Genomic DNA, 26,201 nt, shown 5'->3' on the forward strand with positions numbered 1-26,201 from the left:
TTTCTCCTGCGGAGCTGATGGTAGGTTCAAACTGCCAACCTTTCAGTTAGTAGACAAGTATAAGTCAATTGGAATTATATTATTAAATTCATATACAGTTTCTGTGTTTTAAAGCGATGGTGCTCTGACTTTTCTCATCCTGACACCTGGCCCCACACCAGCCTGCTAAGGGCCCGATGATACAGCTTCAAGTTGAAGGATACATTGACTACTTCAGTTTTTAAAAATGGGGGGAGAAAAGGAAACGTCTTTGCTTCTGTGTAAGTGAAATGATGAAGCTGAGTTGCAGTTCCAGGCCGTGGAAGTCTAGGAGGCTCGTGTCCCTGTCCCCACACTTGGCCGTACCGCCCCAAAGAGCTGTTGGGAGCTGCACCCTGGTCTCCAGAACTCTTGGAGATTCTCAGCAGTCCCTCTGAGATCCTAGTGTCAGCCTGAGTGAGCGGCCTTCGGCTCCCTGAGGCTGGAGAGCGAATCACTCAGGTGCTGTGTGTGAGCTCCCCGGGGACACAGGTGGGGAAGCGAGACTGAGATGGGGCCTTACTTCAGTGTTGCCTCATGTGCTTTTACGTTTTTTAAAAGTACACATAAAAGATGGAATGGAGAAGAAAGATTAACCCCCACTATTTCTTGCTCATGTGGCAGAAACATTTTAGACTTTAAAAGATGTTTGCAAGCGTTACTTTAAAGCTCACTGTCAAATACATATGGAATGAATTTAAATCCCATGAGAAAAATAACACCAGCCATTGTAACGTTTGAAACTGGACGGAGCTGGATTGGCATTCGAGCATATTTCAGTGTCTCTAGCAGTGTGTGGACAGGCCTGGGTCAACATGGGGCTGCTTTTTATGGCCTGAGACTCCAAATCCAACTCTTTGCTCAGTATTGTCAAGGTGAGGGAGGGTGAGGTATGCATATTCCAGGTGAGGGAGGATGAGGTGTTTATATTCCAGGTGGTGGAGGGTGAGTTGTATATATTCCCAGGTGAGGGAGGGCGAGGAGTGTATATTTCAGTTCGGGGAGGGTGAGATGTGTATACTCCAGGTGAGAGAGGGTGAACTGTGTATATCCTAGTTAAGGGAATGAGGGTGAGGTGTTTATATTCCAGGTGAGGGAGGGTGAGGTGTGTATGTTCCAGGTGAGGGACGGTGAGGGGTGTATATTCCAGGTGAGGGAGGGTGAGGAGTGTATATTCCATATGAGGGAAAGTGAGGTGTGTATGTTCCAGGTGAGGGAGGTGCTGCCTTTCACATCCATCCTCAAGGGGAAAGACCCACCTGTGTGCCTGACATTTCTGTCAGTAGTGTCATCTTTGTACGGGAATCCCAGCTTTGGAGGAATGCCCTTTATTCCGTCACTGTTGGTGACACTTTGATAGACCCGATTAATAACTGTATTGCTTTCCTGTGGCTGCCATTATTATTATTATTATTATTTTAAAAACCTCACCAACTGGGTAGCTTATAACAATGTAAACTTATTGTCTCACAGTTCTGGGGGCCAGAAACTTGAATTCAGGGTGTCAGCAGTGCTGTGCTCTCTCTGAAGGCTCTTGGGCAGGATCCTTTCTTGTCTCTTCCAGCTTCTGGTGGCCCCATGGTTCCTTGGCTTGCATTTGATCTTTAAGTGGCCGTGTCCATCTGTGTCTCTTTTCCTCTTCTGATACCACTCAGATGGAACTAGGACGTACCCTGCTATAGCATGACCTCAAGTTAATTGATAACATCTTCAAAGACCCTATTTCCAAACAAGGTCATGTTCACAGGTCCCGGGGTTAAGGACTTCAGCATTTCTCTTTTGTGGAAATAATTCAATCAACAGTAAAAACTGACCTAGAATTTGAAAGCTGATAAAAGCAGACACTGATGTTTTGCCTGTCTATGCTTCCAGGGTCTGTGTGACAATACCTCTGTGTGCAGGTTCTTCCAGCCGCTGGCACAACAGATGTGCAAGCGGGGACCTCCTACCCGCAAACATGAACTGTACAGTGTTTTGCTAGCAGTGGCTCTTACGGGGCTTTTGTTATTCTGAGAACATCTAGTGTTCTAGAAAAGCCTTCTCCCAGAAGAGCATTTTATCACTTTATTCTTTCTTAAACACAAAGCAGAGGTAGACTTTTCTTAAAAATGAGATTACTTTATACTGAACTTTTGATTGTTTCAAAATCTCAGAGAGGTGGAGTTAGTTCCTTCTTGAAGCAGTTAGCTGCTTCTCCTGAGAGTAGCGAAATTAAATGGGCATTTGACACGCCTTGTTCCTCCCTTTATACATTTATAGGAAAGTTAAATGTGGTTCATTTAGCCTGCATTCCTGTTTAAGCTGTCAAATCTCTGTGTTAAAGACCTGGAGCTGAGATCAAGGTCGTAAGGACAGTTTGTACTTTGACCTTGGCATAGGATTGCTTTATTGGGCATTGCTGGAAAAATGTTAAAATAAATCTGGTGGCACATAGACGAAAACTCATGAGGCAAGAATGTGGAATTGTGAAACCTGCTCCATTGTCTGCTTGTCGTTAGGACATAATGATCATGGAGTGAATTAGAGGCAAACTCTTCAAGAATTTTTTCCCTGAAAACCAGAGTGCATAAGCTGCTCTGCAGAAAGCAATGTTTAAGGTGGTGGTAGTTTCATCGTTATCATCTAGCAAGTATTGCTCACAGGATGCGTGTTTGCATATGACTGATATTAGCTTTTTGAGCCCTAGCGGCTCAATGGTTAAGTTCTCGACCGTTAACTGAAAGGTTGGCGGTTCTAACCCACCAGCTGCTCTGTGGCAGAAAAAACTTGGTAATCTGCTTTCGTAAAGATTGCAGCGTACGTACGAAACCCTGTGGGGCAGTTCTACTCTGTCCTATAGGGTCGCTATGAATCGGAATTGACTTGATGGCACACAACAACAATGAAATACTAGCTTTTTGTGTGTGTGTGCCCAAGTCTGCACAGCCTGTTACTGTTCAGGGTGCTCTGTGACTCGCACAATATCATCGTGATGGGTGACGGCTGTGTCTTCGGTCTGGACGGTACTCTAGCAGTTCACAGCTACGATATGGAGATCAATTAATGACAAAATGAATGCATGCTATTTCCCCGATTTCCATAACATGTGGAAATGGTTTTGCTGGGTGGTCTTTCACAAGATGGACACCAGTCTTGCTCTGCACACCGAGGGCTCGTGCCTGTATGATTACTGTGTTTTTACCTAAGGGACCATTCTAGTAGTATAAGTATTTTGGGCTTGCGCTTCTTATAAGGACACGCAAGGTGATACGAACGGTTCTTCAGTTGTTTGCCAGTCCTCCAGTGGACTGTAGTTTGATTAAAGCTGTAGAATGATTTTATTTGGACTTGGATGAAGGAGCCTCTGAGCCTTGAAACACTGAGCTGCAGGTGAAGTTGGTGTCCTGTGTGTGGCTCCATGGCAGGAGTGTGTCTGGCAGCCCTGAGGGAGAGCAGCTTGTTGGCATAATTAGATGTGGCCGTGATGGAGCCCTGGTGGCACAGTGGTTAAGAGCTATGGCTGCTAACCAAAAGGTCAGCAGTTTGAATCCACCAGCTGCTCCTTGGAAACCCTATGGGACAGTTCTACTCTGTCCTGTAGGGTCGCAATGAGTCAGAATTGACTCAACGGCAACTTTTTTTTTTTTTTGTGGTGTAGTCATTCACCAGTAAAAACTATGACCACTCTTCCTTGACAAAAACACCTTGAAAATGATTTTAGGAGCCCAGAAAGAAAATGTGGAATTTGATATTAATCCAAAAGATATTTTGATGCAGAAAGATTAGAAGAGAGAACCTGTGTGTTTTGTCCCTGGATCCTGGGGACATACTCTGATTAGACTTAGAGGAAAAGGGGACAGAAGGGCTTCCTTTGGTGTTGTGCAGCTGGAAGGCACTGAGCTGCTGGCACCCTCACTTTGCTGAGACACTGAGGTGAGAGGAAGGATGTCGGCTGGCACAGCGAGGCACTGGAAGCTACTTATTGGCTATCAGTGAGCGACTGATCAGATTGAGGATCTTTGGGTCCCTACACCAGAACTGCTCCAGGATGGTGACATAAATTGACATTGCTTTCATTGCACTTAAAAAAAAAATTTTTTTTTTAAGTTGTGGTAAAACATATGTAACATAAAATTTGCCATTTAAACCATTTTAAGTGTGCAGTTTAGTGTCATTAATTACATTCCCCATGTTGTGCAACCATCACCACTATCCATTTCTAAAACTTCCTCATCTCTACAAACAGGAGTCAGTGCCCCCTAAGCAATAACTCTTCCCCCCAGCCCCTGGTAACCACTTATGAACTTCTGTTTCTGCATTTGCCTTTTCTAGATACAGTCGTCCCACAGTATCTGTGGGGGATTGGCTCCCGGACCCCAGGGATACCAAAATCAGCAGATGCTCAAGTCCCTTATAAAAATGATGTAGTATTTGCATTAACCTACACACATCCTCCCATATGCTTTAAATCATCTCTAGATGACTTAAAATACCTAATACAGTGTAAATGCTATGTGAACAGTTGTACTGTATTGTTTAGGGAATAATGACAATATGCGAGGGGAACAATGTTCAAACCACGAGGGCAGGAGGGAGACTGAAGATTTGTGAAGCAGCGGGAGGCTCCAGCAGAGGATGCCTACACATCACTTCATTTGTGTGGATTCATCATAGTGCTCAGCGCACAACAAATTAAAGTTTTGCTTTTTGGAACTTTTTCTTTTTTTGTTTTCCTTAAATATTTTTGATCCATGGTTGGTTGAATCCGTGGATGTGGAACCCATGGATACAGAGGGCTGACTGTATTCATCTAAGTGGGGACATGCAGTGTTTGCCCTTTTGTGTCTGGCTTCTTTCACTCAGTATAATGTTTTCATCCACACACTTTAATTGTAAGTATTTATACTACTAAATTTTGAAACTGAAGAACTTGAATTTGCTGCGGGCCTGCTATGTACCAGGCACTAGATTAGCGCCTTAAGTGCGTTACCTTATTTTACGTTCAGATTGCAAAACTGTGTAAGTTGTCCTATAAGGAATTTCTGATAGCTGGACAAATGAAAAGTGGCAGATGACTCCACTGTCAAGTTTCCTTTCAAGATCACATTGAGCAGGGCGATTCAGGGCTTCTCAAGCAATGTGCCACAGTGCAACTGTGCCAAGGTGTCAGTCCCCTCAGCTCTTTTGGTCATGAGGTTACAGGTAGCTGCCCCCACTTACCCCAGGCTCCAGACAATTGATCTTTTTTTCTTCCCCCCTGTGCATGACATGGAAGAGGTTGGACACAAAATGCAGTACCGGGAGAAAAGCTGTGATTGTGTTGCATAAAGATGGTGCCCAGTCAGTGGTGATGAGTTTTCTGTTAGGAACAGTTCTGTAATCATTGTGAAATGATAAGTCAAGTGTAAGGGAACCACTGAGTCTTAGGGATATAAGCCCTGCTCAGGATGCTGTAAAAATCAATTCGTGCCCTTCTGTTACTTCAGAAAAAACAAGGGAATGAATAATTATCCCTCAGGAACAAACAAGACAATAATGTAACATGGATTCCTACTACAGTGAACTGTCGGGAAGTTTAACCCTTATTTTTACTGTACTGTTACCCCCTGATTTTTCTCTCAGGAAGTCTGACACATTAGATGTTGGTTATACTCATCTAGAAACTCCAGAAACTCTCCAGTTTAGAGTTTTCGAATAGTGACCGAGTAAAGGGGTCCCCGGGTGGTGCAAACAGTTAATACACTTGGCTTGTAACTGAAAGGTTGGTGATTTGAGTCCCCCCAGAGGCACCTCGGAAGAAAGGCCTGGTGATCTACTTCTGAAAAGTCAGCCATTGAAAACCCTACGGGGCACAGTTCTACTCTGACACACACACGTGGGGTCCCGTGAGTCAGAACTGACTTCAATGGCAGCTGGTTTTGGTTAAAGTTGTCTACCTTTGTTTCACAAACTATTAGACTTGTCAGAAACAGAGAGAAAAACAGAGCCAGCTGGATTCCACCTCCTCCTCCAGTTTTTATTACTGGTTAGTAGCCAGCTCGCTAGCCACATGGAGCCATTGCCTCTCATTTCGTTTATGTCAGTTTTGGCTCTTAGAAGTTTGTAGTCCTGAATGCTTGGTTGATTGCCAGGGTTCTGAGTGAGTTTATAGCCCCTGATGTTATTAATTTATTTAATAGTTTTTGTATGTTTTTGTTGAAGAAAACGGAATTTAATATTAATCTGAAAGATGTTTTGATGCAGAAAGAGTAGAAGAGAGAACTTGCTGGAATTGATTGCACGGCAGCTGGTTTTTAATCAAACAGAGGTCAGCCTCTTCCAGCATTTTGGGTTAGTTTTACCACCTGCGGTATTTGATAGACATATTAATGGCCAGTTTGACCCTCTACAGAAATTTGATATGTTATCTGCAAGCTCCTTCCTTGGCTTATGTCGAGAGTGGTGAAAATACAAAGGCCTAGTGATGCAGGAGGGATTGCCGTTTTTTGGGACTGTTTGGACCAACAGGCCCAATGCTGAGAAGGCTGCCTCATTAACAGTCCCCACCCCTACCCCCTACCATTTCTTGATTCATTAGCGCCTTCTTTCTCCCTTTGCTGGAATCTGCAGCTTTGGGTTAGCACATCTTATGGGAGGTTTAGTCACAGACTCCATGGGACCGCAGTTGCCCTTTGGAACACCTCGCGTTGTAACAGGAGAGCCACTGCCCTCCAAGAAAAATATCCTGTCGCCTGTGTACATTCCCAGGCCCATTGACACGCTGCCACCGCCTGGAGCTCTGCATCCAGTCCAGGGACAGCAGCCACCATCCTGCAGGAGAGCACTTCAGAAGGTTAAAAAAAAAATTGTATTAAAATATGTAACAAAAAGTTTGCTATTTAAACCGTTTTAAGTGTACAATTCTGTGACATGAATTATGTTCACCATGTTGTGTAATCATAACTACTATCCATTTCCAAAAGTTTTTCATCACCCCAAACAGAAACTCTATACCCCTTCATCAGTAACTCCCCACGCCCCCTTGCCCCAGCCCCTGGTAACCGCTAATAAATGTTAGTCTGTGTGCATTTGCCTGTTCTCGATACTTCATGTAAGTGAGATCATACAATATGTGTCCTTTTGTGATGGAGTTGTTTCACTCAGTGTAATGTTTTCAGGGTTCATTCATGTTGTAGCATGTATCGGGACTTCCTTTCTCTTTATCACTGAGTCATATTCCATTGCATGTATGTACCACATTTTGTTTATCCTTTCATGCATTGATTGGCATTTAGTCTGTTTCCACCTTTTGGCTATTGTGAATAGTGCTGCAGTGGACACTGGCGTACAAATTTTGTTTGTGTTCCTACTTTCAGTTGTTCGTGGCACATACCTAGGAGTTGAATTGCTGGGTCATATGGTAATCCTATGTTTAACTTTTTAAGGAACCGCCAAACTGTTTCCACAGTTTACAATCCCACCAGCAATATACAAGGGTTCCAGTTTCACTGGGGATGTTTGAAGGTTTGATATTTAGAAGCAATAGTATTACGTCATTTCAAACAAAATGGGAGTTAGAGCGAGTGTCCATTCTGAGGGAGTAGGGAAAGGTGTTTTTCCTGCTGTGTGGTCCGGGCCACGTGAGCAGAAGGAAGGGTCCCTGGTGTGGACGTGCTGCTATTCCTCGTGGAAAAACTCACGTTGGCACTCAGCTCCGTGGCTGGGCGCTCCATGCAGGAGGAGGGTCTCCTGGTGGTGAGAGGCTGGTCCAGGAAGGACAGAAGCTATCCTCAGAGGAGCGGAGCCCCGCTGAGTGGCTTGGAAAGGCCTTCGGAGTCTGCAAGGCAGAGAAACTGAGCCTCACAGCAGAGTTCTACCTGGAAACCATGAGATGAGGCTTCAGCCAGGGCTCCGAGGGGGTTTCACTGATCCCAGTGGTGATGCATTTTTAAAGTTGTGTTTGTGGGTGCGTGGGTGTTTTATTATTATTATTGGGACTGGACATGCATGTCCACCAGTATGCTTGGCAGATTTTGCAGTAAATTTTTTTTACGTTAAAAGTACATGTGTGCACATGCATGCACACACAGGCACACATGCAGACACATGTGCACACACGTGCACGAACACATGTAGACACACACTTAAGCACACGTATACTGCACACACACATGCAAGAACACACATACACAGATATGTGCCCATGCATGTACACACAGGTGTGCACGCATACACATGTGAACACGTTTGCACACACACACACACACACATGCACACACACAGAAGAAAGAGCCACCCATGTGTGAGAAGGCTTGGGCTGTCAGTCAGCTGCTACTTGGCTTGTCTGCTCTCACAGGCGTCTAAGTCCAAGCAGCCCCTTGTCTTTCTAGAAGTTTCTGCAGGATTTGCGTCCCTGTTTGAGGCAGTTCTCAAAGCGGATGCAGTTTTCACATGGAAACTTCCTTGTCAAGAAAGGGCTCTTACAGATGTGTCTGAGTGTGTCTCTGGATGAAGCGTGTGATGGGAAGACGTAACCCATTACCAGCGGGCTCACTTTCTAAAAGTATAAACCGTTGGAATGCAACATTACCCAGATTCTCTTTTTGAATGTTTTTCTTTCAGGGAGGCTTTTCTCCCCATTAAGCACTTTTACACACCAGGAACTGGGGCTACAAGTAGTACTTACCTAAATAAATTATTACTGTGAAGCGTCATGAGAAAAAATACTTAAAAAAAAAGATTAAAACCACAGTGTATTTGATGTGCTAGGTACAACTTATCTAATAGTAGTGGATATAATTTCAAATAAATAGCTGTAAAATACTTGGGACTTGGAGGTTGGCAAGAAGCTTATCTCCTCAGAAGTAAAATGATATTTTCCATTTGTTTCCCAGCAAAGCTGTCTTTTCAGAGTGTGGCATTGAAAGGAATTATCTTGCTAGATTACAAGACTGGATCAACATGTTCTCATGAAAGGAACCTCCTGTGTTAAGGGGAAAAAAAGTTGATGATTCTAGAGTCCCTTTGTATTTGAGACCCCGGGGGTCAATGGCAGAGTGTCTGTAGCCACTCTCCTAAGCATGTTTTACTCTTGGTTTTAATTCTGGAAGATTTCCTGCTATTTGTTGAGTTTTTCTTGTCTTTTTTTTTTTTTTAAGCATAGGTTCCCTTAAGACTTGAACTAGTTTGCAAAAACTGCCGTCACCTAAGAAGGCAAACATGGGTGTTTCTCTAAAGTGGGGCAGGTGGGTTTAGTTTAAGAGGGAGAAAAAGCTTTAAAGTGATTACACATTTTCAGAAAGGAGGTTCTTACACGCAAGGAACTTTTGCAAATGTTTTTTCTTGGCCACGCACACATGGCATAGTAGGTGCTCACCTACAAACGCTTAAAAGTAAACCGTCTTTTTGTTGGGGTGTGTGTCTCACCGGCGGGGTCCTCAGCCTTTCTCAGCCCCCCCGTCAGTGTAATCGAGCTGGGTAACAACTCTGAAGCTCTATTGTGCTGCTTTCCCTTCCTGCGGCTTGCTTTGTTGTACAAGAAAACAGGCTATACCTGTGCAAGACCCCACGCCTCACAGCAGTTTCTAACCAGGTATGCTAGCGCAGCAAACTTACTTTGAAAGAAATCTCAAAAGAGTAAATGTAAAACAGGATATCGGAAGCTGTATTATGGTCTGTGCTTGGATGAGTAGTTTGGTGATAGGATTTTAAACAGAGAGCTGAGAAACCCACAGTATATGAGTGTTGGGCTGGAGTCACAGAACCCCGTAGGAACAGTGCTGCAGGGGTTGGTAATGCTTTTTGTTCACACAATGTATACAAAGAGTCGGTGGCAAAGTTCTGAGGGTCAGGGTTCGACTGTGTTTCCCAGTGAAAATGTGCTGATGGAGCCCTCGCAGGAGGAAACCATGGTTGTGAAAATTGTTGTTGTGTGCCGTCGAGTGGATTACAACCATGATGACCCTTTGTGACAGAGTAGACTGCCCTATAGGGTTTCGTAGGCTGTAATCTTTATGGGAGCAGATTGCCAGGTCTTTCTCCTGCAGAGCTGCTGCGTGGGTTTGAACCACTGACCTTTCGGTTAGCAGTCAAGTGCTTAACTGTTGTGCCACCAGGGCTCCTTATGTTTGTCATAGCAATGTGGAATTGTGATCTGTCTTAGCTATGCTGGGAGAGTCTGGAAGCCTGGGCTGGGTCAGGAAGTTGAAGATGTGGTGCCCAGAAGGCTGGCTGGAGCAACCCCTGCCCAAAGAGCACACCGCGTGTATGATTTAGCACTGGGCGTCTTATACTTTAATGTGATTCTGTGGATGACTGGCTCTTTCTTAGTTGTTTAGGCGGGATTTTCAGGCACCGGCTGGGTAAGGTTCCAATGTGCTCACTTCTCTGGTCTGCAGTTCCTAATCAGCGGTCCAGATTTGGCTTTCTAACAGGTCCCTGGATTGCACGGAAGCTCACACCCAGGGTTCAGAAAGGCAGAGCAAGGTTCAGCCTGAGCAGTTTAGCCGCCGAAGAAATGGAGAAAGGAGGGTGAGCCACATTGCGCATCTCGTGTTTCACCTTCCCAGAGGCCAGTGTCCCTTAGACAGGCAGGAAGAGCTGCAGTGACAGAGCCTAGTCTTCGAGGAATGAGCACGTCCCAGTGGTCCAGGTCCCAGTAGACCTGCCCATTCTGTGGATGAGTGAGAATCATGGTGTGGCCAGCTGTGAGCCCACGATTGGTGAGGGAAACGAGGAGGAAGGTCGCTCTTCTCTCATCACAAAGTCATATTTATTAAGGAATAGTACAGCAGCAGCTCAGTCTGACGATTGGTTTTGGAACATAACATACCGCAGAGCAATTTCATTTTCTTTTTTCTCGGTAGCTTGTTCATTGAGTGTCAAGCACCCATCTTGTGTTTGCTTCCTTTCCTTCACATGAAGGTACGTGCTCATAGAGATGCCCGTCATGCACATGGTATGCATGCAGTTGGGCAGAGCGTCTTTTGTGAGATGGGCTTGCATTCCTGTGTATCATTGTGTGTGTTGAGCAATAAGTTAGGAGTCAGCTTACCTTTTGCCAAATAGGGGTCTACGTTATATCTTTTAATGCCTTCTAGAACTGAAGTGATTTTCTTGAGCCAGATTATTTTGAACTTCATAGTATCTCATTTTGAACTTAATTTATCTGCAAATAATCGAGCAGGCTTCTGAGTTTTGTCCTCTGAGCCCTCTGTTCGCTCTTCCACGTGCCTCAATGCTGAGCCTGGTGGAGGGGCTCCAGGCTGCTGTCCAGACACCAGGATCCCTGAATACGCATCTCACCCCTCATTACCTGTGCTGGTATGGTACTCCTCCAGGATCTTTATCTGTCTCCTAGCAGTACATCACCCATCTTTTCACAACATTTGCTTCAAACAAATCAAAGACAAGGGTTCTAGACTTTTAGGGGTTTCTGGTGCTTCAAGGCAGGAGGAAGTTGAATGAAAAGGGGGAATGGAAAATGGCAGCATGCACAGAGTGAATGTATTATTAAGCTTAATACACACCATTGGCGTGGCTTCAGTTTTAAAGATGGACCCTCCTGTAACCAAGGACTCCACAGATGTCATCATTGAATTATAGCCATGGTCTTCAGGTTCTTGGGAAATGTTGGCAAGCAACTGGTGTGATTGCTGTTTGTCTCTGAGAGGACAGTGCTGTCCTCATGAATAGTGCAACACTTTATTCCAAATAAGCCAGGCCCGCTGACGGCAGAGAGCTTCGATTTCAAGTTCGATAGCTCTCCTCTCTGGGGACCGAGGGGGCAGGGTGTGTGTGTTGGGGGGGGGGTGGGTAGGAGCTTTGAAGTCCAAAAATCTGCCTTGTTATATTTTATAATTACTTTTACCAAAAGTTTTTGTGGGGTGAGATGGCTTTGGCCTAGAAAAATATTTACTTCCTCATTCCTGCAAGATCATTTATGATCACTTACGGTGCTTGATTTGCCTTACTTTCATGGCTAAGTAATAGGCTAACATTATTATGGGGAGTTAAAGTGACATTTTGCTTGTTTATCCTTTTTTGTTCCATATAAGGGAAATACAGATGGTCTTTTATCTTCAAAACCTAGAACTTGCAACGAAGTGCTACTACGTATGTTTGAAATATATATTTTTAGACAGCAAGGCAAGGTAAATGCTATGGAGCTATGACATCATGTTTTTGTCAAGAATTGCTCTTTGTGGACGTTCTCTGATAGATCACTCTCCCTAAGCGGCTGGAAGAGCCAACTGCTTTCAAAGGTGCTGTGTACGCTAGTGATAAACTAGGTCACGTTGCCGTTGTTATTGACAGTAATGGGTCTGGACAATTTAAACAGGCTGTAGTATATGTGCTATATATAGTAAACATTTCTAGAAGATTTGCCCTTCTATAATTTTGAACCTCCTGAAGTATTGATTGGTGTTTGTATAATGACAAACAAAATCTCAACTGACTCCTTGCGTGATGTACCTTTCAGCTGTCCTACCAAAATCTACTCAATTCAGGGTATTTTTACAGAAAATGTTTGTGATTGCTCAGAATTCAGCAAAACAGATTTTTGAAGAGTTTATTTTTCCCTTGTGAGCTCTTAATGAAGGGATTTTTGGGGGCTGACTTTTGGGCTAAACAGCGTTACCTCTAAAGGTAATGTTTAACAGAACGTTTTATGGCTTACTGCACATAATTATCTCTCTTTGTATTCTTGGGCACAGTTCTTTCTTTCACTTGGTGGTGGGGACTTTTAGGTTCTTTCACAAAGTGGACAGAGTAAAGAGATAGGTGTTAATTGCAGGCCGTTTTTTTTTACACTAAGAGAGAAATGTTGGTTTTAGGTAGAAGTTGGAAAACAGGGCAGTGTGTGTGTGTGGGGCATGCATGTGCATGCATGTGTGTGCATATGCATGTGTATCTAAGTGTGTGTACATGCATATGTGCATGTGTGTGCATGTGTGTACATGCATGTACTTGATGCACATGTACATCTGTGTGTGTGTGCTTGTGCATGCATGTGTGCATGAGTGCGTATGTGTGCTTTTGTGTGTGCTTGTGTGTATATGTGTGTATGAGCCCAAAGGGGTAGCAAATATTGACCTTGCTGTTAACTTACATAGAATAAAATATATCGCTTATTTGTAGAAACAAATTTCAGCTTAAATATATTTTACAGTCAGCTAATAAAAATCTTCAAAAATGTGCATCCAGTAATGACTAGGAGGTCTTAATGTATTAAAGAAATATAGTGAGTTTCTGCACATGATCATTTCTAGAAAAATAATTTTAATTTTGCTGTTAGACACTGGATCGATAACAGCTCCTACACTTCTAAGTTTAGGCTCAGTAAAAACTTACAAGCCCCTTTGGAATCTGATTTTCACTGCAGTTTACCTCAAAGCCTCTGACCAGCCATGTTTGTTTTAAAAGTAGAAACTGATGAGTCTTCATTTTCTCTAGTGTTCCCCAAGTTTTCAGGGTTTCTGGATTCGTTGCTCCTTTGGCTCTGTTTATTTCTGTACAGGATGTAAAAAGAGTCAAAGTAAAAACTCACCACTTGCATGGCTCGTGTAATGAATAGCGAGTGATTTGGCCTCTATTTTTGTAAAATGCACAACAGCCCCTCACTGTGGCCCGGCCTCATCGGAGCTGCAGAGTTGGAGGAGGAGATGAAGCCCGAAGCCTCTGAAAACGCGGAGCCTAATGGAAATGTTGACAAGATCATCAACCACACTAGCACTGCCGGCTGCTACGGGAAGGCTGGAGTTACCTCCAGACCCTCACGCCAGCTCCCGTGGCAGTGGAGGAGACGAGAAAAGGACATTTATCTGGAGAGAATTATGGAGCAGGCCCTGCCCCTGCTACTTTCTCTTTTTCTCAGATTGGTGAAGTTTACTTTTTTAGGGACACGTGGATTGGTAAAGTGATTACTTAACAAGAGACTTGGGAATTAAGTAACAGTAATTCATTAATTTCAGAGAACAACAACAAAAAAAAAAAACAAAAAAAGGAGGCTTCTTCCCTTTTAATATAAAAACACTCCCTCTCCCAATCTTTGTTCAGATGGAAGTCTCTTTATTACAGCCTCAATGACCGCTGTGGATTTCTCAGTAGATGAAATGATGGCTAGGGAAAGAACATGCCCACATCCTCCCTAGTTTATTTTTGGGCTTTTCTGAATATAATCAATAATTCTATTGTATATTCAGCTGCTTTTTTTTTTTTTTTTTTTGCCCTGTAAGGTCAGATTTGACTACTAGTCTTTCTGTTTTAGTAAAAGAGCACGGGCAACTTATATATGAATGCTCTTTTATATTTTCTTTTGGAAATAGATTGCTCTATCATCCTTACCATTCTCTTTTAGCCAATGTTCTGTTTGTACATTACTTCTGGGGGCTTAGCTGGAGTCTGTCTATCTTCTCCTAAGGCAGGATTTCATGGTTTGTTTGTTTTTTTGACAATTTATAGCACAGAACTTTGTAAAAGATAATCTGCTTGCGTTTAGGTCAGAGATGCACTTTGCTATAAATAGATGATTCCAGAGCCAGGGTCTAAGGTGGGTAATTGAAGCAAGTCTTGCTTTATTAGCTTGCATGATCACAGAGTTTCCAAAATGAAACCCTAGTACGGAGAGTTAGTTGCTTTTGGGGAAATGGCATGTTGGTACTTGTCTTTATTTATTGGGGGATGCGAAGTCATTCTTTAAATGTATGAAGGTCAAAAAGGCAGTTCCAGCTTACAGAAGGTGATTTATTTGTTGAAACATGTACCCACAGATTAAATTTATCCCAAATCAAGTGAATGCAAGTAATTTTGGGCAAATCACTTAAATATAGGAACAACAACAAAAACAAAAGACATAGTATCTCTAAGGCATGGCAACCTCTCTATTTAGAACTAGTGCTGTATTTATGCATTTACATGATTATTTTTTAACCTTTACCTGCATATTTTATTTTCAACTTCTGTATTTTGAACCTTCGTTTAAGGAAATGGAACTTTGTCTTCCGCATTTGATGATTCACCCACACTGCCCTGTTTTCTGAACAAAGCAGATTGGAGACTTACCTTTATAAAGGAGTGTTTTTCACTGAAATGTCCAAACACTTTGTTCCTTGGCTGATTCCAAATAAGGTTTGTTACAGGCGTTGTGCTGGCCTCCCTGCTATTAGTTACACTCTGGGACGGTGGGATTGTCCTTCCTCCCCAACTCTGGGAGGCGGGGAGAGGCCTCTGGTGAATGCTGCTGGTTCTGGCAGCCTTTATTCATCCTTCTTATTAGAGTGGAAATGCAGTTTGTTCATAATGGATTATTGATTGCTCTGAGAACAGCCGCAGCCCAAGGCCTTGTCATCAATGGTACTTACTCTCCCAATAGTGAATGCGTCACTTCATGGGGCTCTTCGGGACCCCAGTCTGGGGAATATAAGCCTGTAATTGTCCATCGTGCACAGAATGGGTTTTAGGGAGAGGAACTCCGCATTGTTGTCATGGAATTTTTCCCCCATTTGTTCAGAGAATGGGCTTTTTGTCTCAGTCACAAGATAAGTTTGCCCAGGATGTTAATGATGTATTTTAATTCATGGCTCATAATCCTACAGTGTAACTAATAAAGCGCATTTCATTGTCTCCCAGAGAACAAAACAAGCACAGTGTACTGAAACCAGACTGGGCCCCGCGCCCACTCGGCACATGTGTGTCCGCTCACCCTGTCGCCGTGGACAGGAATACACGGCCACAGAAACCAACCCCCAGCCGGGGTTGGGTCCCTGTGACTCCTCCACAGACCACCCTGCAAACATCTGAAACAATCTGTCCACTTGGAGCTTTTTTTTGTGAGTGTGTTTTCCCTCTCTCTCCAATTCTTCAGATTCCACTCCAGCCCGTTGGTGAATTCTCCTGGTACCCAGAGGTCTCTGTTCACACACACAGGGACCCCCAGGTCCATGGACAGCCAGGTCCACAGCCACCATAGCTGGGAGCTGGGTTAGAGGTCATTCCTGTGCTTTCTATCCTCGCTAATGTCAGGGTCTCCCCGAAAGCCGGTGCTTCTTTCCAGAAGGTGGATCAGAGGTGAGAGGAAGAGAGTAAGTGAAACCACATGGCGGCTAGGAAACCAAAGCCATGTCTCAGTATGATGTGACTGGTGAGTGCAGGAGGGCCGAGACAACAGCAGACAAGAGTCATTCCTGGAAGAACACCACCAACCCCAGTTTTGCTTCCTGCAGCAGAATAATCTGGGCTCCTGGAGTACACTGGGGCAGGAAACGCCGCGTCCCCCCCCGCCCCCCCCAGCCCTTTGTTCCGCCTGCTGCTGCTGGCCTGCTTTTGGTCGGCTTGGACAAACTTCAGGAGTTGTTTTGTTATGAAAGTTACTCTGAATATTAGCGCGTATTTGAAAGTTAGCCTTTGGATTCCTTTTCCTGGATCAGAGTTATCTGATCAACTCCACTCCGCTCGGATAGTTTTAAGATTGGTACAAAGCATTTCAGAGTTCACTCTGTCCTGGTTTCCTTTGCAGAACAGAAAATGGCCAGATTTCCTACAGAGGCAGGGGGACACTCACCATTGAAACCTATAAAATAGTTTACATGCCCCCCCCCCCCCGTCAACGCTGTATTTAACCGGTCAGAAAATTACTGTTTAAAATGTGGACGGGAACCTCCACAGTGTTGCTGGTTTGTGCCTTGAGAAGCCACGGGGAGGGTCATCCTAGACTCCAGAGTCCACTGGGCTCCTTCCTATTGTCTGGAGGAGGCTTTACCCAAAAGTCAGCTCTCAGTGTGGATTTCTTTAATGCTTCTGGGCAAGACTCTTTAAACACCAGATGGGAGTCTTTTAACATAAAACACTGCTGTTTATGTTAGCAAATGCATAGTATTCAGATGATTTTTTTTTTTTTTCCCTGTGACTTTTGAAAAGTAGAATGAAAAAAGGTAATGTTTTCCAACGTGCATTCCTTAGAGCCTCTGGGCTTCCTGGGGGCCGGGGAAGGGGGGACTGGGGGAGGTGAAGGAGGAGGGGGAGGTGGAAAGGGGAGGAGGGAGGGGAGGGGGAGGGGCCACCTGGCTCCCCCCAGAGCAGCTCTGCTTTCATTGTTGTACATGCTGGTGTTTCAAATGAGATCTTTTTTTGTTTTAACTTCCCTTATGACAATTTTCCAAAATCCAAAATAATGGAAAGAATAGTCCATATACTTCCATATTCATCTACCCACCATCTAGATACAGCCGTTGTTAACATTATATGTTTGCCTCTCTGTCTCTCTGGTAAACTACCTCTAAATATCTCATCATACATCTCCAAAAAATAAGAATATTCTCTTGTATTACCAACCTAACGAAAATAATCGTTCTCAAATATCATCCAATATCCAGTTCATATTAAGGTTTAATTTTTATGAAGAGTTCTAGAGCTGAAGTGTTTGAACATGTTTGCTGCAGATGATTATACTTGTTGATAAAAGAATTTATAATTGTATTAAATAGGCTGTTGTAGTGTACACTATAAAAGATCAGTAAACACATAGCTGTTACTATTTAGCTATTTCTAATCCAACTCCCAGAGCTTCTGTTGTCTTTTTAAATTTATTAAATATACCCAGTGCCAGTGCCCAGGTAACTTTGGATACTGCATTGACATTTCACTCACTCAACAAGTATTTATGACTAACAGTATCCAGCATTTACCTACTATTTGCTGTGTGCTAAACATTGTTCTCAGTACCTGTGTGCATTAAAATTTAAGCCTCAGGAAAGTGCTATAATGTAGGTGTGATTGCTGTCATTCACTTTTTAAAGATGAGGGAACTGATGGAGGAACAGAGAAGTTAAGGGACTGGCCCCAGGTCACACAGTGAATCTGAGTAAGTGGCAGAGCTGGGTCTGAACACAGGTATATTGAACTCCTCTTACAATGCTGTGGTGCCCACCTGTGGTGGCACTGTGCTGACTTTGGGGATGTAGTGGGGAGAAAGCTCGATGTGGGACCAACCAAAACCATACCGAACCAGTTGCCTTCGAGGTGGTTCCAACTCATGGCCACCCCGTGTGTTTAGAGTAGAACTGTGCTCCATAGGGGTTACAAGGCTGTGACCTTTTGGGAACAGATCACCAGGCCTTTCTTTCAAGATGCCTCTGGGTGAGTTTGAACCACCAACCTTCTGGTTAGTAGTTGAGAACTTAACTGAAATGTGGAGTCTGTGAGGGACTGATTAAAGAAGCCATCATGTGCTCTGATGGGGCCCCACGGAGGGCTTGAGAGGGCGTGGGCCCCCCGACTGGGACCTCTGGCTGCTGAGGGTCCCAGAGAACATGGGTGGGTGGTGACTCCGGCCGAGGGGCTGGGGCACGCTCCAGGTGAGAGTGAGCATGGGTACCTGGAGAAGGTGAGGGTCACACTCAGGTGGAAGTTGGAGCAGGGTGCACGTCATAGACTGGGGAGGGAGGGCAGGGGACAAGGGCCCCACAGTGGCAGGGCTGGAGGGCCTTATAAGCCGATTTAAGGAGTTTGAACTTTATCTTAAGGGTTTTATGTCTCAGGTCTGAGTTTTGGAAGGATGGTCTTGGCTGTGCTTGGCCAATGGGTGGGTGGGTGGTGCTGGGGGGTGGCTTTCAGAGTCAGGGCACAACGTGGAGGGGACTGTTGTGGGTGGTGGCAGGTCAGGTGGGGGGCTGGGTGGAGGCTGGCGCAATTTGGGGGGTCCAGCCAACAGGACGTAGTGGTGTATTATGGGATGTTGGCAAAAGGGCCAGGAAAGAATCAGGGGAGACTCTGGTATTTCCCACTTGGGTTGCTGGGATGTGGAATTGTTCTAATTGCTAGGATTCAGCCCATATCCATTCAGTTCCCAGACAAGCTCCATTTCCCTGTGAAGACTCGGCCAATCCTTGCATACAGTTAACCACATCCCGCCCTGCCTTTCTGGAAACTTCTACTTGTCCTACTGGTGCTATGCCAGGATACTGTCTTATCATTATGTGTTTACATGCCCATTTCCCTTTTGGGCTTTTGCGTTCCTATAGCTGAGCGTTGTTTCTTAGTGATCTTTTAATTCTTTGTTGCACTCAGTAGGTGCCCAGGAAGTGCTTGGTGTGATGAAACCTTTGTTCCCATCTGATCACACAGCCCTGAGCTCTGTGGGAATAGGTTGTGAGGCACGTTCTGTAAGGGATGTCATATGACTCGTATGACAGTTGATGGACACCTGTGGTCAGTGCACATTTGTGTTTTATATATCATCTGGCCACGTTAAATGTTTTCTTTCTGGTCTTGGATCTTAGCTTTCTAATACTTTTCTCTAAGTTACTTTGGTGTAAGTGGAGTTTCCCCGGTGCACGCTTCCCCACTCTGGGAACTGTGTCAGATACCAGAGTTTGCTTGAGGAAATGACTTTCCTGCATTGTATTAAGGTCAAAAAGGCAGTTCCAGCTTACAGAAGGTGATTTATTTGTTGAAACATGTACCCACAGATTAAATTTATCCCAAATCAAGTGAATGCAAGTAATTTTGGGCAAGTCACTTAAATATAGGAACAACAACAAAAACGAAAGACATAATATCTCTAAGGCATGCAACCTCTCTATTTAGAACTAGTGCTTTATTCATTTACATGATTATTTTTTAACCTTTACCTGCATCTTTTATTTTCAACTTCCGTATTTTGACTTCAACTCTTCCCTATATCCATTATAATATATTTTTAAGGAGGAGCTTCAAACCGTTCCTTAGATCCCTAGAGAAACAAGCACGCATACACACACACACACACACAGCAGGAGAGCCATTGGAAATCTATTTTAAAACCCTAATCAGCAAGTCATTTTTATGCCTAAACAATTAAATTACAGTCTTGTCTGGAAGGTTCTCAATTTCAGCCTTGGAAAAAGTTTGTAATACATCTTACAATAACAACAAAACTGTGAATCATTATGGGCAAAATACGTGTTCAAATTGGGCATGCTTTATGTGTGGGTACCGAGCGACACACCGCTCAAATGAAAAAGTACCTTTACTCTCCTGCCATCTCCTTGTCCCCCTAATGCTTCTGTTGCTGAAGGACTTCAGTCTGTCTGGTTTTGGTAACAGGCTAGTGTTTACAAGTTGGTAAGGCTAGTTATAAGGAGACCTGGTGGCGCAAGAGTTAAGCGAGATCAGCTGCTAACCAAAAGGTTGGTAGTTCAAACCCACCCAGCGGCTCCTTGGGAGAAAGACCTGGCAATCTGCTCCATAAAGATTACAGCCAAAGAAACCCTATGGGTCAGTTCTACTCTGTCACATAGGGTCACTGTGAGTCGGAATTGACTGGATAGCACCCAACAACAAGGTCAGTTATATCAGTTAATGTGTTTTATGGAGTGCAGGGACCCCATCTGACTTTTCTGAAAAGGTAAAACGGGCAGCTCAGGGGCTGAAACATATTTGACTAGAACAGAGTGTAATAATAGTTTTTCAAAGCCAGTGGTGTCCAGAGGTAAGCCACCCCCACGAGTGACCAAAATAAGTGTTGAGAAACCATCCACAGCCTTCTGGCTCAAAGGCCTGGTGGATTTTTCTTCAAGGATAGCAGGTTAGTTTGGAGTCCAGCATTTTTGAACTCCCCATAAGCCCCTTAATTGGGGTGGCCACCCATGGAGCAGTTAAGATGGAAGTTCTGACCACAGCCTTCTCTTTCTTTTTTGAAGAACTGATGGGCTTGTCTTAAATAGTAGTTCTGCCTGCAGCTAAAAGGGACGATGACAGCGATCGGGTGATTTGGAAGCGTGGAGGAGGGCCAATTGCAGGGATTTAATTTCTGACCGTTTGTCCAAAGGTTTTCGAGAAACTGGTCGTCAGCGTGGGCCTCTGGAAAAAGGACCACTTTATAGAACTCTTTCAGTGGAAGCAATCTTGTTAACGTTATGGTTTCTTTTAAGATCATGGTGTTTCTGGCTTAAATCGCTATTCCTGTTACAGCACTTTTTCCACTTCCACATTTATATATTTTTCCCTTCAAAATATTTTCTTGAGTTCTTAACTAAAAACACTTACCATGCAGTTCTCCCAGGGACTTAGCAGGGCTTATTTTTGAAAGATGGGGGTGAGCCGAGCAGAGAAGGAAAACAAAAGAGAAAGAGGAGCTTTGTTTGGCTGGTCACTGGGGGTGGTGGTAATGCCCTCACTTGAGGATTTCCCTGTAAATGGCAGGGCCCAGCTAGCTTTTGGATGAAGCCTTGAAACTAGTTTGGAGGGCAGCATGGTAAGAAATGAAAGCTACATTCTCCAGTCTTCAGGCCCTTTGAGGGACGTGTCTGGTCTTTGGCTTGGGGGTGGGGGTTGTTGGAGACTGTGAAACTTGAACATCAGGACGGTTCTGAGGAGATGGGAGTGGATTTCTGCGGAAGCTGGGATGAGCAGGCCCAGCCTTCTAAGTGCACAGAGGCTTCTGGGCCCCCTCCTGGAAGGCAGGGGAACGGTGCCGCGCGTGCCGTTGGACTTAACACGGCATGTTCACGCGGAGGTCACTCAGCCACGAGCCGTGTCGCAGGGGACCCTGTTCTCACAGATCGTGGAGCGATGCCCCCTCTGGGAAGAGCGGCACTTTCCACAGTGTTTCATGTATAATCACCCCTTTGACCTCACGTAGGCCTGAGAGGCCTGTTGTGGTTTGCTGCTGTTCAGTCGGCCCCTGACGCATGGCGACCCCGTGCACAACGGAGCGAAATGCTGCCTAGCTGCCTAGTCCTGTGCCATCTCCATGATTGTTGATGGGACCATTGTGCTCCATAGGGTTTTCGTTGGCTGATGTTTGGAAGTAGATCGCCAGGCCTTTTTTCCTTAGTCTGGAAGCTCTGCTGAAATTTGTTCAGCATCATAGCAACACGCAAGCCTCCACCCTGGATGGGCGGTGGCTGGCATGAGGCGTGTTAGCAGGGAACGGAACCTGGGTTTCCTGCATGGAAGGTGAGAATTCTATCACCGAACCACCACTGTCCCCAGTGAGGCCTGTAGGATAAGAGAATTATTCCCATTTTTGCAAATGAGGAAATGAGGGGCAGAAAACAACTTCCTGTTAGAAGAGGATTTGGGGACCCACAGCTTCCACGGGCCCCTCAGAATCCCCCATCCACTTTAGAACGAGGAGGCTGGAGTGTAGGGCATGAAGGAATGCGATTAGACACGTCTGGTTAGTGAGGGAGGACCGGGGGACTGAGGCTGGCTCTCCTGGTTCCCACATTTCACCCTTTCCATCCACTGTGCTTCGGAGACCCCCAGTCTGGCTTCAGTGGAATGGAGCTGGGTCTGGGAGTCGCTGTCCTCTCTGCTTTGGAAAGTATTTGCTCTTAGATGGCACCTGGGAGATCTGAAAATACCAGGGTATAGCGCAGGAGTTAAAGGAGCCCTGGTGGTGCTAACTGAAAAGTTGGCGGTTTGAACCTACCCAGCAGCTCCTCAGGAGAAAAACCTGGTGATTTGCTCCCATAAAGATGTTACAGCCAAGAAAACCCTATGTGGCAGCTTTACTCTGTCATATGGGGTCGCTATGAGTCGAAATTGACTTGTCACCACACAACAACAGCAGCTCAGGAGGAAGAAACAGTCTAGCCCTAGAGCTTTTAATGACCTGTTCAAGTCTCCTCCCTTGAAATGATCAGTGGTGATTCAAGGTGAATTTGTGGGTTCCTCTTATGATCCTTAATTAGTCGAGTGCTTTTACTCTCTGGATCTTGTCTTTCAGCTGATAAGGTTGGCTTTGTGTAGTAACTCGAATTTGAGAATTGTCTCTTCGCGTAACATCTTTTGTAAAACAAACTGGGAGTCCAGTGGCATCTGCAAAATACCCCTGGAACCACTAACTTCCAGGGCTTCAGGGTTGAGAGTTTTAGTTATTGTTGTTTTTTTTTTTCCTGTAAACTTATTTCTGTATGGTTCTTTAAACTTAAGATTTTATACTCGGATTAAGTCACTAAGTTAACTTTAAACAGTATGTTCCATTCATACTTTAATGTATTACACAAATTTAGCATTTTGGGGGGAAGGAAGGGCTCACGGGTGGTGGAGGTACCTCTGTATCAGGGTTAGGACTGAGAAGAGGGGTAGCGCTGAGGGCACCTGTGGGGGCAGGGGGCAACCAGATGGCAAGGACATTGTAGGCCAGCTAGGGAGTCTGGGCTTTATCGGAGAGGACATGATGAGCTAAGACCAGGCACGTTGTGTCTCTGTGTGTCTCAGGGTCACTTGTACTTGGAAGAGCCAGCATGAGGAAAGCTTCTGCCCACAGAGGCCGAGGACCCCCCCCCCAAGTGTGTAGCGACCAGTTCACAACAGGCCTTCCATGGGGACTCATGGACTCGGCTCTTTCCTCCGTGCGCTGTGCTGCCTCTCCTTTGTTAAACAATCTGTGCTCTTATTGAAGTCGCATCTTCTTACTATGTAGACACTGGAACTTATCTGTAAATGCCTGTAACACTTGTGAAGTGCCTTTGCAGCACGTTTCCTTGGACCACGAGTCCTGCCTCTGCTAGGACATGTCTTTCTGACTCGTCTAAGTCCTCCTCCCAGCTTAGTTTCTGCCTGTCCCTTTTCCCGTGTATGCCCCCGATCCTGTGGCCTGTATGGAGTATGTGCCTCACACTCCCACAGACTCTACCCCCACAGCATTTCCCTAATGATCTTTTTGGTTGAAAAATTTTAGTACACATTTACAGTTATTTAGCATGCAAATATTTAATCATCAATAATTAATTTTTAAATTATTGATTTAAAAAAACCAGCTACTTATTTATTTGAAGTGTTGGTGTCTTGTTTCTTTAATTTGTATTATATATATATATACCCACAGGACATATATGACATAAAATTTACCATTGTAACCATTTTTAAGTATAAAGTGGCACTGATTACGTTCACCATGAGCAACCATCACTACATCCATTTCAAAACTTTTTCATCACCTTTAACAGAAATTTAGTATCCCTTACGCAGTAACTACCACTTAACTCCCTCCAACCTGCCCCAGGTAACTACTAATCTACTTTCTCTGCATTTTCCTACTCTAGACTGCCTTAGCATTCTCTAGGGAAACAGAACCAGTGATAGATGGATAGATACAGAGATCCTGAGATTGATTTACTTTTAAGGAGATGGCTCATGCAGTTGTGGGGGCTGGCAAGTCCAACGTCCGTAGGGCAGATGATGAGGAGAGTGAGAGTTCTGCCAAAATGTCTTATTTATGTCTGGAGCAAGAACACACTGTATGGAAACTCTCTTTTCAGCTGATAGATCACATCACATTAGATTGCACTATGGAATGTGATTACATTACATTACATTACATTATGGAATAGCAGCTAGACGAGTGTTTGGCCAAATCACTGGGAACCAGGGCCTAGCCAAGCTGACACATAAAACTAACCATTGCATAGATATTTTGTATAAATGGGATTGTGCAATATTTGCTCTACTATGTCTGCCTTATTTCACTCAGCATGATGCTTTCGAGATTTGTCCATGTCATAGTGTATGTTAGAATGTCACTTCTTGTCATGACTAAGATGGGACAGAGTTTGTAAGAGGCCAGGATGGCTCCCTGTCCCTATGTGGTGTCATGTCCTCGTTGGTGTGGAAGCTATGCTCATCTGACTTTTGTGTCCTGTCTTCCAGGTGCTCATTGCCATCGGCCATGCTTTCAGCTTAGAATATGCTGGAACGCAGCCACAGCAGGCACCCCTCTGGCAGCTGGGAAGCAAAGCCTTGTCTGAAAATGGAGAGATAGGGCCGGTTCCTGTAGGAGTGCCTGAGGAAGTTCTCACCCGCCGTGGACAGACCTGCCCTCTCCTGATCCAGCTCATGCCCTTATAGCCGACCAGATGGATCGGAACAGAGATGTGGAGATGGAGCTGCGGCGTGGCCCCGAACTGGATGGGGACAAGACGGTGTGCCACAGCTGCTGCATCTGCGGCAAGAGCTTCCCCTTCCAGAGCTCCCTGTCGCAGCACATGCGCAAGCACACTGGGGAAAAGCCATACAAGTGCCCCTACTGTGACCACAGGGCCTCCCAGAAGGGCAACCTCAAGATTCACATTCGGAGCCACCGGACGGGGACCCTGGTGCAGGGACACGAGCCAGAGGTGAGCGAGGCCCCACTAGGTGAGCTGCGGGTGTCTGAGGGCCTGGACGGCTGCACCAGCCCCACGAAGAGCACCTCTGCCTGTAACAAGATCCTGAACGGGGCCTCGCCGGGGGACGGCGGCAAGATCCTGCTGAGGAGCAGCCGCAAGGAAGCGGACGCGGCTGGGGGTGGCGGCGAGGAAGGCCCGGCCTGCACTGTGGTCTCCCAGTGCCCCTTCTGCAAGAGCGCCTTCGAGCGCAAGCGGGGCCTGGAGCAGCACCTGCAGCAGGCCCACAAGCCCTTCAAGTGCCGGCTCTGCAGCTACATGACTTTGCGCGAGGAGTCGCTGTTGAGCCACATCGAGAAGGACCACATTACTGCGCAGGTGCCTAACGGTGGGAGCGCCGAGGCGGCTGTGGAGAACGGCAGGAGCGAGCTGCCGGCCGGGGAGTTCCCATGCGAGGTGTGCGGCCAGGCCTTTAGCCAGACCTGGTTCCTGAAGGCGCACATGAAGAAGCACCGCGGCTCCTTTGACCATGGCTGCCACATCTGCGGCCGTCGTTTCAAGGAACCCTGGTTCCTCAAGAACCACATGAAGGCACATGGCCCCAAAGCAGCTAGCAAGAATAGGCCGCGGAGCGAGCTGGACCCCATCGCTACCATCAACAACGTGGTGCAGGAGGAGACCATCGTCACCGGCCTGTCCCTCTACGAGGTTTGCACCAAGTGCGGGAACCTGTTTACAAACCTGGACAGCTTGAGCGTGCACAACGCGGTACACCGGCGCGCGGAGGCGGGGCGCACCCAGAGCACGGAGCCAGGTCCCACGGACGCGCAGCAGCGTTTCCTTCAGTGCCTAAGCCTGCGGCCCGCGGGCCGGGGCGACGCGCGGGGCGGCACAGCCGGACGCAGGGTGGCCGAACTGGACCCAGTCAGCAGCTACCAGGCCTGGCAGCTGGCCACGCGCGGCAAGGTGGCTGAGCCGGCAGAGTACCTCAAGTACGGCGCCTGGGACGAGGCCGCAGGCGGCGCGGACGTGGCCGTGGAGCGTGCGCGCCGCGAGTTCGTTTTGGTCAGCTCTGACAAGCGCAAGCGCGAGCCCGCGGCTCCTGCTGCGCCCGGCCACCCGCGGAAGAGGGCC

At 45.7% G+C, this 26,201-nt stretch overlaps 1 protein-coding gene across 1 annotated transcript in view; it reads left to right on the plus strand.

Annotated features, from left to right (window-relative positions):
- Positions 1–26,201, plus strand: part of ZNF516 (zinc finger protein 516) — a 110,405-nt gene that overhangs the window by 33,192 nt on the left and 51,012 nt on the right. The window contains exon 2 of the mRNA XM_023741570.1: positions 24,613–26,198. Within this exon, the coding sequence (XP_023597338.1) occupies positions 24,819–26,198 (1,380 nt within the window). The 5' untranslated portion in view covers positions 24,613–24,818. The remainder of the gene's footprint in view (positions 1–24,612; positions 26,199–26,201) is intronic.

The sequence above is a fragment of the Trichechus manatus genome, unplaced genomic scaffold (genome assembly GCF_000243295.1).
Source record: "Trichechus manatus latirostris isolate Lorelei unplaced genomic scaffold, TriManLat1.0 scaffold00183, whole genome shotgun sequence".
In the NCBI taxonomy this organism is placed as follows: Eukaryota; Metazoa; Chordata; class Mammalia; order Sirenia; family Trichechidae; genus Trichechus; species Trichechus manatus.